At 31.3% G+C, this 12,108-nt stretch overlaps 1 protein-coding gene across 1 annotated transcript; it reads right to left on the bottom strand.

The window, feature by feature from the left end:
- Window positions 1–6,033: 6,033 nt before the first annotated feature.
- On the bottom strand, window positions 6,034–9,018 carry LOC124535846. The gene is made up of 5 exons (XM_047112234.1): window positions 8,757–9,018; window positions 8,174–8,260; window positions 7,501–7,686; window positions 6,659–6,788; window positions 6,034–6,195 (listed from the first exon to the last, which is right to left on the bottom strand). Exons 2-5 carry the CDS (start codon window positions 8,252–8,254, stop codon window positions 6,125–6,127), a joined length of 468 nt encoding a protein of 155 aa, XP_046968190.1. The 5' UTR covers window positions 8,255–8,260; window positions 8,757–9,018; the 3' UTR covers window positions 6,034–6,124.
- Window positions 9,019–12,108: the final 3,090 nt, after the last annotated feature.

The following is a 12,108-nucleotide window of genomic DNA, read 5'->3' on the forward strand; positions in this document are numbered from 1 at the left end:
TAGAAATAAAAAAAAACAATAATTTTTATATTTTTTATTATTTAATTTCCAATGCGTTTAACAAAGCGACGTACAACGTTCGGAAACATCAAAATTTCTATAAAATCAATACAAATTGTAAATAATTACGACGACACTTAAAGCGTTTACAATTGATCATTAGTTGTGCAAACATTACATACTGTTTATTCTAAAGGTCTGTGCGCAATACGATCTCATAAAATATATTATATATATGTCCTGTTACACAGTCGCCGATGACAAGCTCTATTCGATGTATGACAATAAAATTTATTATGTCTGAAAACGATAGTGTGCGCATGACTTAAACATTAATACATACAGACATACAAATATTTCTCGATGTATATTCAAGGGGACGGTTGATATATGGATAAATATATATCTATGCGAACAGACCATTTTATATATATTACATAAAACACGTCTAAGATATATTTTATTACAAATATATTGTATAGAAATCGAGTAGATTCATTATAAAGGGATAGGATAAAGACTCTATAAACATCGAAGGTACTAGATATGTAACGTGATACACAAGTTATAGACAATCTCTATAGAAAAACCAGCCACCTAATTACTATTCGCCTAATTAAACATTATTTATCGACATTTATACGACTATGTTAACTGTTCACTTCGATTCGATTTTATTCGATTAACTGCTAAATCGTTCGATTCATCCAGAGTAAATTTCAAGTAATCGATTAAATAAAACTTTTTTTTTAAACTCATTGATTCAGTTCTCGCTCTTTAAAAGAATAAAATTGATCATTACTACGACTATATATTACGCCTTTCAAAAAATTTGACATTCGATTACATATAGTTTCCTTTTTGGCAAATGGTAATTAGGTATTTAAACATTGGTATAACTAGAACCTTATCGATAACTCCTTTGTCTTCTTCAAAATAATTTACATCTATGTATTACACAGATACATATAGTACGACACAACTTAGATGTAGCATCGGCAAAATTCGTAAAACCTATCACATCTGAATTAGGTGCGCTATCCCAAATTATCAATATTTATTTCTTATGTGAATATGATCTTTACACAAACGTAATAACTTGTAATATCATTTGACCTAATATATTCGTTAATTTGACACGTCGAATTTCATGCGCTTGCTTTCTCGGGTTGAACTGACAAGAGAATCTATAGCGAAGAATAGCGTCGAATGGCGTGATAGGGAGCTATTTTTATTGGTCGTGTATATCGGTAGTAATTTGTTTTATTGATTTTGCCGATGCTTAATTCAAGTTGTGTCCTACTATACAACTTAATAAAACAAATGCCTAACGAATTTCTATTTTTGATCGTTGACAAAAACAGTTCTATCAATAACAATACTGTTCTCTAAATTATTATGTATTCTAGTTACACCAGTGTTAAATATATTTATTTTTTTAGAGAAGTGAATGGAAATAGTTTAAAACGTTAAATACATATTAATTGGTAATAAATATCATAAATTTGGTTATATTTACCATATTGAATAGCATATAAAATGTCTTGCTTAAAGACTTATGACGTACATTATTGACTTCCAGTTTGTGCGCAAATATATCTATTTGTAAAGTTTTAAAATGTTCCCGATTTTATAATGATCCAACTTCAACTATTCCTCACTTAAATTAATCAGCTTAATGGACTGAGGGCCGGTTTTGAAGACACGATTCCGATTCTTCCGATTCGATTTCGAAGAAGTGTCAATTCGTTTATAGGTTAGTTGCCCTAATTTAAAATTTCGCCGTTGACATATGTCAAGTAGCATGCGTTCTTTTTTTGAATATTTTCCATTTGAAATATATCCTTTTTTTATAAATAAATGCTTATTGTACGTCAGAAGATACAACATACAAATTACAAATAGTATATTCAAGTTAAATTACCGTCTTAAAAGTGTTGTATTAGAAATTGATACATTTTTCTTAGTTTAATGAAAATGATTATTTAAAAATATAAATCTTGACACAATAAATATTGTTTAAGCTCAGTGTGTCAGATTATCATAATGTATGTTCATCCCTAAATAAATAATGTATTTATTTTATTATTAGTTTGAACTATTTTTGCGTAAATAGGCGTGTATTTGACTATTATAAACGTGTGGTCAAACACCACAGAAATACAGAGCTTCATTTAATAATAATACGTTTAGTAATATCATACAATTGTGATATTTTTATACATATAAAATATTGATATTTTTAACGTTCGAAATTTCTTTTAAATAATATCGAGTGTCGATTCTTGATGGGCGTTTAGATTAGCGATTACGTTAGTACAAATTGTAGTTAGTACAAATTGTACTAACGTATCAGTGGGAATATTCCATAAGAACTGACTTCTTGCTCAATCCTACGCGTGAAATTTCGAAAACCGACTTACATTGATTACAATTACAAACAAAACACAATCGTATTTATGAGTTTTTTTTTTCAGTTCTTACAGAATAACTCTCCTGAGTACTAACTAGCTAACTATATTCTGTCTTTATTGAATCAGAATAATTTCGACGCGTCTTATTCCATTCACTTCTCACATCAAGGACAGGAACAGACAGACATACTATGAGCTAATTAAAGCGAAGGACGTTTTATTGTCGTAATTCATATAATTGGTGCCTACACAGTTACACTGAACCATCTATTTATATTTTATTATTCTATCCACGGACTACAATAACTAGGTAATTTTTGGGCCATTAATATTATAGATATGTTATAAAATATCGGACCCAATTCAACTAATATTATAATTAATACAAATACATTTTATAAATGGCAACTTCGAATGGCAATTCTATTTTCGAACTCGAATGCACAAACAACCGTTATTTTTTTAAAACAGGAACATATTAAATGACATGCCTTTATAACATAATTGTGTAAATATATTTTTTTAAATACATTCAATGAAACGATATCCTCATAATATTCAAATGTATCTATATCTATGGTCAAAAATAGTTTTAGCCCCAGAGCATAACCTCTGTCGAATCGACTACGACAGACCCATTGCTTAAGAATTCGCCAATAGCACTTAATAATGTAATAGGGGCTGTAAATGCTGTACCAGAACATGACTGGTCACATCGACGAAGGTAAAACCTTTTTATTAAGGCGTAGTCGTAACGACAAAGGTTGGTACTAAGCGTCGCTTAAAAAAATTAGCGTTCTAATGTTGGTACTGTACTTGGAAATAATTTAAACTGTAACATTTATAATATAATAAAATACCTATTTATAAAATTGTAAATATAATTTTTGTTTATGAAACATGAAATAGTTTTACAAAGGAGTATATATTGAATAAAATATAATAATTAATTCTATTTCAAATAATTGTAAATAAGTATACTGTATACTGAAAACGGATTATTGTGAGTTTTAATCATTAAATAGAATTATTTATTAATAAAAATTTTACGTGTAAAATATTATCAACAATACATTTTAAAAAAATCTATTGATTATAAACGTCAAATTTAAAAATATTCAATATAATACTTTGTTAAATATAATATATGATTTATAAACATATAAAAACAGGAACAAATATTACAATATTAATGGAATTATTAAAGCTGCCGCACATTGATGAGTTTTAATCAACCATAATTGAAGACCACGAGTCGGGGCTAAGGAGACATCAGACTAGGAACATTAACATTATTAGCATTATTTACTAGATTGTAATGCAAACTATTAATAACTTTCTTTGTGAATTATATTTTTCTCAGCAATTAAACAAACCTGAGCCAAACAGAGATGGCTTAGTGGTTAGAACGCGTTCAAACCCAGACAAGTATCACAGAATTCCATGTGCTTAATTTGTTTTTGTTGTAATTCATCTCGTACTCAAAACATCGTGAGAAAACTTTAAACCCGCAGTGGAACAGCGTGATGGAAATAGTTCTAAACCATCGCTTCAAAATGAGAGGAGGCCTTAGCCCAGCTGTGGGATGTTTACAGACTCTTCTCTTCCTTGGCTTACAGTAAAGTGTACTTGACAAAAACTTCAGTTAGGAAAAGGCGTTAGGCACCTTTGGGCCTTTCCCAATCTTTCTCTGTATAGTAAATCTTGTATAACATATGCTGGGATATCCAAACCAAACCAAGCATGGTAAAATTAAGCTTCAAATCCTTAATCAGAACGATAGTATTTATAATTAAGGTAAGAAATTAACAAATATATATTATTATTAATATAAGTTGATTACTTGACACTGACATTGACTTTGACAGTTTGAATTAAATTATATTTCCCTCTCTTCCTAAGATCTTTTTATTCTTTTTTATTACTAGCAAAAGAATGAGAGAGAAGTATGATGCTGCCATATGCATACTACAAATCAACGATGTGCGGTGGCCTTTGTAACGATCAACGTAAATAGTTCATGTTAACTATAATTCATGGAAGACGAACTGATGATCTGAAGAAATGAAGTTCATTGTCTCTAGTAACCTGCACAATAATTTCTCCGTAAAAACCTAAAGTTTAATTTGTGTGGAGTTATTTACGTTTGTTATATACGTATTTGTTATTTACGTAGAATTTTATATGACTAAATATATGGTCCCCTACAAAAGAACTAAAACAGACGGGGCACTTTTGTGTCTAAATTGACGTTTGCGAAATTCCATTCTATTTTACTAGTGTGCGTGTATTGTTAGGTTGGCCACTATATTATACGACGCGTTCTCAACTTTGAAAGTCTGCCTAGACACATAAATGTATAGAACGACACATCTTAGATGTGGCATCGGCAACATTCGTAAAACCGATTACATCCGAATTAAGTACGCTATCCCAAATTATCAATATTTATTTTCTATGTGAACATAATCTTAACACAAACGTAATCACTTGTAATATCATATGACCTAATATTTTCGTGAATTTGATACGTCGATTTACATGCACTTGCTTTCTCGGGTTGAGCTGATGCGAGAATCTATAGCGATGAATAGCGTCGAATGGCGCGATAGGGAGCTATTTCTATTGGTTGTGTAAATCGGCAGTAATCGGTTTTATTGAGTTTGCTGATGCTACATCTAAGTTGTGTCGTACTATAAGTTTATTTCAGTTGCCAAAATAGACATCGCGCTAACTATTATTAACTGATCCCAAACAACTCATTCAGTCCTTGTTCAAGTGTCCGAACCTTAAGGAACATAATTCAAAAGGAAGGACATCCTACATAAATCTCCGTTTCCCTAACTGACACAAGACACTCGTAGGCAAATGTTCTGTGTTGTGAAAACACACTGGTATATTTGTAGGTTTTGGTATACCAAAACAAGAAAATCTCCGCAAGTGATTTGGAAAAATGTTGATATGATGCAATATACTTTCAGTTACTAAAACATTTTACCATATAAAACTATAATTAAACTTGAGAATTTAAATTTCAATTATTTCAAAAAAACTTTTGACGTCTTTCATTTTGCTTAAAGCTACATATGATGAAAGTATAACGAAAGTCAATCGAAGCTGCATAAGGCGAAAGATTGACAATGATATAAATATAATCAAATTTATATTGCTTCAGTCTTTTTATAATAATAAATAAAATAATAAACTCAATATGGTTGTTCATAAATTATTTGTTAAAATTAATGTTTATTTGTTGGGATGTTTGTGTTGGTATCACTGATAGTTTTATTATTGTGACAATGAACCTCCTTTCTTATTTACAAAAGCGATTGTTATGATTACAACTATGATATGATCATTCTATCGTGTAATGTTAAATACAACGCAATTTCACAACCACTATTTAAGCGATATTGTATTTATTTTTTTTCAGTAAAAACTTTTTATTGTAATACTCTTTTGTACAATGATTTACAAAACATTACAAATACTTTTTTTGCATATACGGTTAATTTAATTTGATAAAATAAATAGGTATAAATATATTTATATTAAAAAATCATTAATACCAAAATATATATACAATGTTAAATATAAAATATATTTTATAAATACAATATTAAAAAATGACATACCATTATTTACCAGCGGGCATCGGATCGTGTTTCCGTCATTATAATTTTAAAAGGAAACAGAAGATCGTTATAATTTTACAGAACACCGTCTTCGTTGATTGATATCAAGTAACTTCGGATCACGACGATGTAGTAGAAATTCTCAGCTGGAATCAAAATACTTATAAGTTACTTCATATAAAAAACTTATATAAATTTATTATATCTTTACAATTATTTAAACCCGGATATACATAATATGTACTTGTTGTATGTACATGAACAAGACATTCGTAGATAAATATCGAGCTCCACAAAATAAAAATAAAAAAAAAACATGGCAAATAAGTGTAATAATAAAAATGTCCATGTTAATTTAGAATCTTACATAAAGTATCTTTAAAGGTAAGTAACTATGTTTAATTTCAAGTCAGAACTATAGTTTTGAAATTCTTATGACAAGTCTGATTGTAACTGAGAGTAAGATTTCGCTTATATATTAATTAAAGTTTAATATTGTGTCTAGTTATATCTAAGTAATTGAATCATCTGTGATCAAGTTACTATAAATATTAGAAATTCGAGAACCTTCCAAAGTAGAAAATAAAATTACATCACATGCAAACATACCTAGGAACAGTATCTGTGCAATGACATGCCCAGCGCCCATGTGGAACAGCGACTTTAAGAAACCGATGATGAAAAGCACCAGGAACACGATCCAGAAGATGCAGTACTTCTTCATGATACCACATCTCTCCTTCAATAAAATAATTATTATAAAATGACTTGCACATATCATTACACCGTGATCAGTCAGAATAAGAAAACCTTCGCCAGTTTTCGAATTCATTCCTTTATCAAGCTCTTGTACTAACTAAATTGAACCCTAAATAAATGTCATAAGGTTCAAAATGAAAACATGTATTAATATCAGCAGTAAAATGATATACGTTTTTTGAAAAGGAGTACCTTTTGAATATAAACATCAAATCATTGCGACGCAATATGTCATTCTCGATCGGTAAAGCAGATTATCGCGCATACCAAGCACATGAAAATAGATCTTGAGTTGACGAACCTTTTCTTACCCTGACTGTCATTTCAGACTATTTTATAAATTATTAGAGTTCAAGCATCAATTGTACATTTTTTTTTAAGGAGTAGGATGGCGGACGAGCGTATGGGCCACCTGATGGAAAGTAGTCACCATCACCCATAGACAATGACGCTGTAAGAAATATTAACTATTTCTTACATCGTCAATGTGCCACCAACCTTAGGAACTAAGATGTTATGTCCCATGTGCCTGTAGTTACACTGGCTCACTCATCCTTCAAACTGGAACACAATAACACTGAGTACTGTTGTTTGGCGGAAGAATAACTGATGAGTGGGTGGTAAATACCCAGACGGGCTTGCACAAAGCCCTACCACCAAGTATTAATATTATCAAATTATCTTGTATAAACCTTATAGACAGCCCACACGAAGATCAAATCCAACAGGAACTTGAGGAAAAGCAACACGACGAGAAGGACAACGATGGTGTAGACCACGGAGGACATGCCGTCCATGTCATCCTTCTTCGACTCAGCGGCACTCTTGATATCCACAGCGAACGTGATCAGTATCACCGCCAGTACGAAGGTCAAGATCTGCAAGGAGGTTGTATAGCGGAGTATATCTTCTAATAACTTTGTATTTTAGAAAATGTAATTTCAGAACAGATATGTACAGGGGTATACTTAATTAACTGATTTTCCTATTGAGCTTTAAGTATTTATGTTCTTTCGTGCATTACCAAAAGTACAATTTATATTTGGTTTTTCACAAATGATGATAATGAATGTCATTTTGATTAAATAATTTGGTCATAAGCAAAAAGACAAGAGCACTCTTCGTAACTTTCATGGGACAGCCAATCAAACGCAGTCAGAAACAATTCAGTTCAACGAAAGGCTATAAACACTTTTTTAGGCATGGATACAACTACAAACACTTCAACTGTCAGACAGACAGGGTTTGAAACCATCAGGACCTCGGGAAAAGAAGCCATTACGCTAACAACAAGAGCAATGAAGCTGGCAGGAAATAAGAACATTTTTGGATAGAATTAGAAATATTGTTACTTCAAGAACTTACTGAATTTATGATCCCCATGACGATACATCCTGTTCTCAGGTCGAATATAAAGCAGAACTTATCCAGCACTGGGAGCTCCATCCTGGCCTTAAAGACACCACGTCATCTATTTAATAACCATTACTACTGCATATTATTTCATACCAATTGTCGCCCGCGGCCTCGCTTAAAAAAGTAGCCTAGGACTTTAAGCCATAGGACCATAGGCCATAGTCTTCAAGTTTGCTTCATACCAAATTTCATCAAGTTCGCTTCATTGGTTTGGTTGTGTAAGAAAGACAGACAGACAGAGTTACTTTCACATTTATAATATTAAATATAGAAGTATGGATTTATAAATCATTATAACGCTAAATTATTACATTAGATAGTATTTCTTTTAAGAGGAAAAAAATCAATCACTAAAAGATCATACTAGTTTATATTTGTATAAAAGTTACCATTTCACGTTGACAAAAATTTAATATATCCACTATTTTGCTGTCAAATATATTATTATCTTATGAGAGGTGATCAGATATTTCTTCTGAAAAGTACGATTGAATATAAATAAAATTTAATAATAAAGTAACATTAAATTTACCTTAGTTATCCTTTCCTTTCACTTAGTCAAATAACCTTATAACTATTTATCATTGAACATACACAAAACGTCACAGGAACTCACCATTTCGTTACGAATAATTGTTTATCGATCAAAACTTTTGGTTATACCCGCGATATTGAAACGAAAGTATTCTCAGGTACGAGTCATCTTAATATAACACCCAGTTCTCATTGTGGGGAGACCGTTTCAGTTTGTAAGGACAAGTTTGATTGAAGTAAGGAGAATTATTAAGGAGACGCTCTTTCCTTTGGGGTTTTTTTCTATATATTGTAAAAAAAGAAACTTTGTTTTGATATTTTAAATTTTCAGCAGAGTAAAGTATTTTTTATTATTTATTTATAATGCAAAACTGTTAACATATCATTACAGGACGTTGTCCCAATTGGATATTACAGCACGTTAAACAAAATTATTTAAAATCTATCTATGTTATAATATAATACATACAACATAGGTAATGTTATAGGGTATAGATTAATACTATTCCAAGTAGCAACTGTAAGTTCACTCAAGCTTTTTACTCTATTTTATGAACGGAAGATTCTTATGATGATATATTGCTTGATTGGACAGCGATGGTTAAAAAGGCTTGGCTAATAGTTGAATGGCTAATTAATCACTAGCTTAATTAGCCATTCAACTATTATTCTGTGACATACATGTATATGGACTCATATACATCCATTAATATGGACTCATTTTGGCACGCTCAGTTGCCTCGCAGATTTCGAGCTCCAATTGTGAGTCAGTTCACGCCCATAAAAAGTTATTAAGTTCTTGTGTGTTTTTTTAGGCATTACGTATATTTGGAAGTTGACAGAGCTTACACACACATGCCAAGAGCACATACAGCATAGATATACGCATACATGTGTAATTTTGTTAAAGCGAACTTTTGAACTGGTCTCAATAAAGTGTTTTCAAAAAGGAGGTTTTATGGAACATCGTTTCTAACGCTTAAGGAATATCAGAGTTTTATCTATCAAATATATAAATTCCTGTATCGACTGGTGTCTTCCCCTTAAGGGAGGCTGCACAGTCCTGCGCAGAACAGCGCGTCGATCGATCCTAACCCGATATATACCTACTTCTACCACACGTTTAATTGTAACAGCCTACATCTCTATACATGCAATAAAGTCTTCAACGCACCTGCCTGTGTAATTGAATTAACGAAGCGGAAAAATATATAAATAAATCGTTTTTTTAAGTAAGGCAATTGTAAAGTAACTGTTTTATCAACTGTTGCTTATATGTTAAGCTATGAATCTTATTTATGTCGGCATAATCGAATAAAAAAAAAACACTAAAAAATAACCTCGTAAGCTCATAACATACCTTCGTTTTTACTTTGGTTACCATTTGATGAGCAGAGATGGACCAGAGGTTAGAACGCGTGCATCTTAACCGATGATTGCGGGTTCAAACCCAGGCAAGCACCGCTGATTCATATGCTTAATTTGTCTTTATAATTCATCTCGTGCTAGGAAAACATCGTGAGGAAACCTGCATGTGACAAATTTCATAGAAATTATGCCACATGTGTATTCCACCAACCCGCATTGGAACAGCGTGATGGAATATGTTCCGAACCTTCTTAAAGGGAGAGGAGGCCTTTAGCCCAGCAGTGGGAATTTACAGGCTGTTGTTGTTTGTTGTTGTTTGACCATTTGATAAAAAAATCTGTTAATTTTTTAGCCAGTTCAGTTATAACATGGGCATAACACATTGGCACTAACAGTTGCCTAAAGTTTCAAAACGCATTTTTTATACCAAATATGTGAGTCCTTCGTAGTATAAAATTATAATAATTTGATATAATTCTTGATATTTAGAAATAAAAATAGTATTTTCGACAACACAAAGTTATTTGCTAATGCTCCGTCGCTCTGTTTTGCCACCCCTGAAAATTTATCTTTGCCCAGAATGACCCTGTAAATCCAACGCTGATTAATAGTTTTTATCTAAGTGAATGACGTTATATAGTTCTTGCCCTCGGCTTCGCTCGCGATTTTGGGATAAATTGTCACGTGTAAGCCAAAAAAAGTTGCCTTTGTCCTTCTTTGGAGTTCAAGTTTGCTTCATAATAAATTTCATCAAAAAGCTACAGATAGACAGAGCTATTTTCTCATTTATAATATTTGTTTAGATAATATAGAAGCATAGATGTAAAAAGTAATAAAAAAATTATATTTAACTAACAATGATTGAAACACATTACCTAAAAAATAACACCAACTCTTTTAAAGTTTTGTAACGATAACAATTTAATTCGATTGTAGATATAATAATGATAAATATTATGTGCGTGATTTAATTCGCAACTAATTTTCATTAGATCTTTAAGGTATTTACATAATTAAAAATATTATTTTAAAAGTCCGGAACTCTAGAACCTAAAAAACTAATATACATAAAACTTATACTATAAGAGCTAACATGTTTCAGTGGTCAAAGTATCGTAGGGAGACAAGCAGGGCAATACAGTCTATTCAATATAGAATTGTTTCCATACATGCTTTTTGATACACTAAACCAATATACTATTTCAGAGAGAGCAAATTCAAATCGTCAGTAAAAGACTTTTCTTTTAAAAATTAATGAAGTATCATCAGCAAACAATACTATCTCGAGTTTATCACCTAGCAACGTTTGCTGATAGTTTACAAATATTCCTTTTCACACCACCCTTTAAACTTAGAGTTTATGGTAGAAGTAATTCAGACTTAATTCTGAAATACTTTAGAAATTAATATAGCACACAGCCATTCGTTACTGGTTTTTGTCAATTATTTATTTTTATTGAGCACGAGATTTGAAACAAATAAAATACATATTATGTTACTTAGGAAATATAAACATACTAAAAATAGTACGAATGATCGAAATATTGTAAGATCAATGTTAAGGTCGTGCCATAATTCTTGTGCATATTTCTGTGATAAAATTTGGGATAAATCTGCCAATCACATCACATGACTCTGCTGCAAAAAAGAGTAGGTACAAACATGCACTTGCATATTAATAAAATTATTGTATAAAGTTAATACTGTTGTTTTTTTCAAAAGCAAAGTAGAGAAGAGCCTATTGTAAAGTAACAGTCTGTAAATGTTTTCCTTTTGAGGATCCTTATCCTCTGCCAAACCTATTTGCGCTAATTACACCAAGATGTTATGTGGATTGGTGGATGTGGTAGAATTTCATTTAATTTAGGCACAACTTGCATGTGCTGTGTTGCATGTGTCATGTCGTTACTACTGAGCACGTATTAAGCACATATGTTCAGTAGTGCTTGCCCAGATTTTAACTCGCAATCATCGGTTAAGAT

Source organism: Vanessa cardui, chromosome 15, assembly GCF_905220365.1.
Source record: "Vanessa cardui chromosome 15, ilVanCard2.1, whole genome shotgun sequence".
Lineage (NCBI taxonomy): Eukaryota > Metazoa > Arthropoda > Insecta > Lepidoptera > Nymphalidae > Vanessa > Vanessa cardui.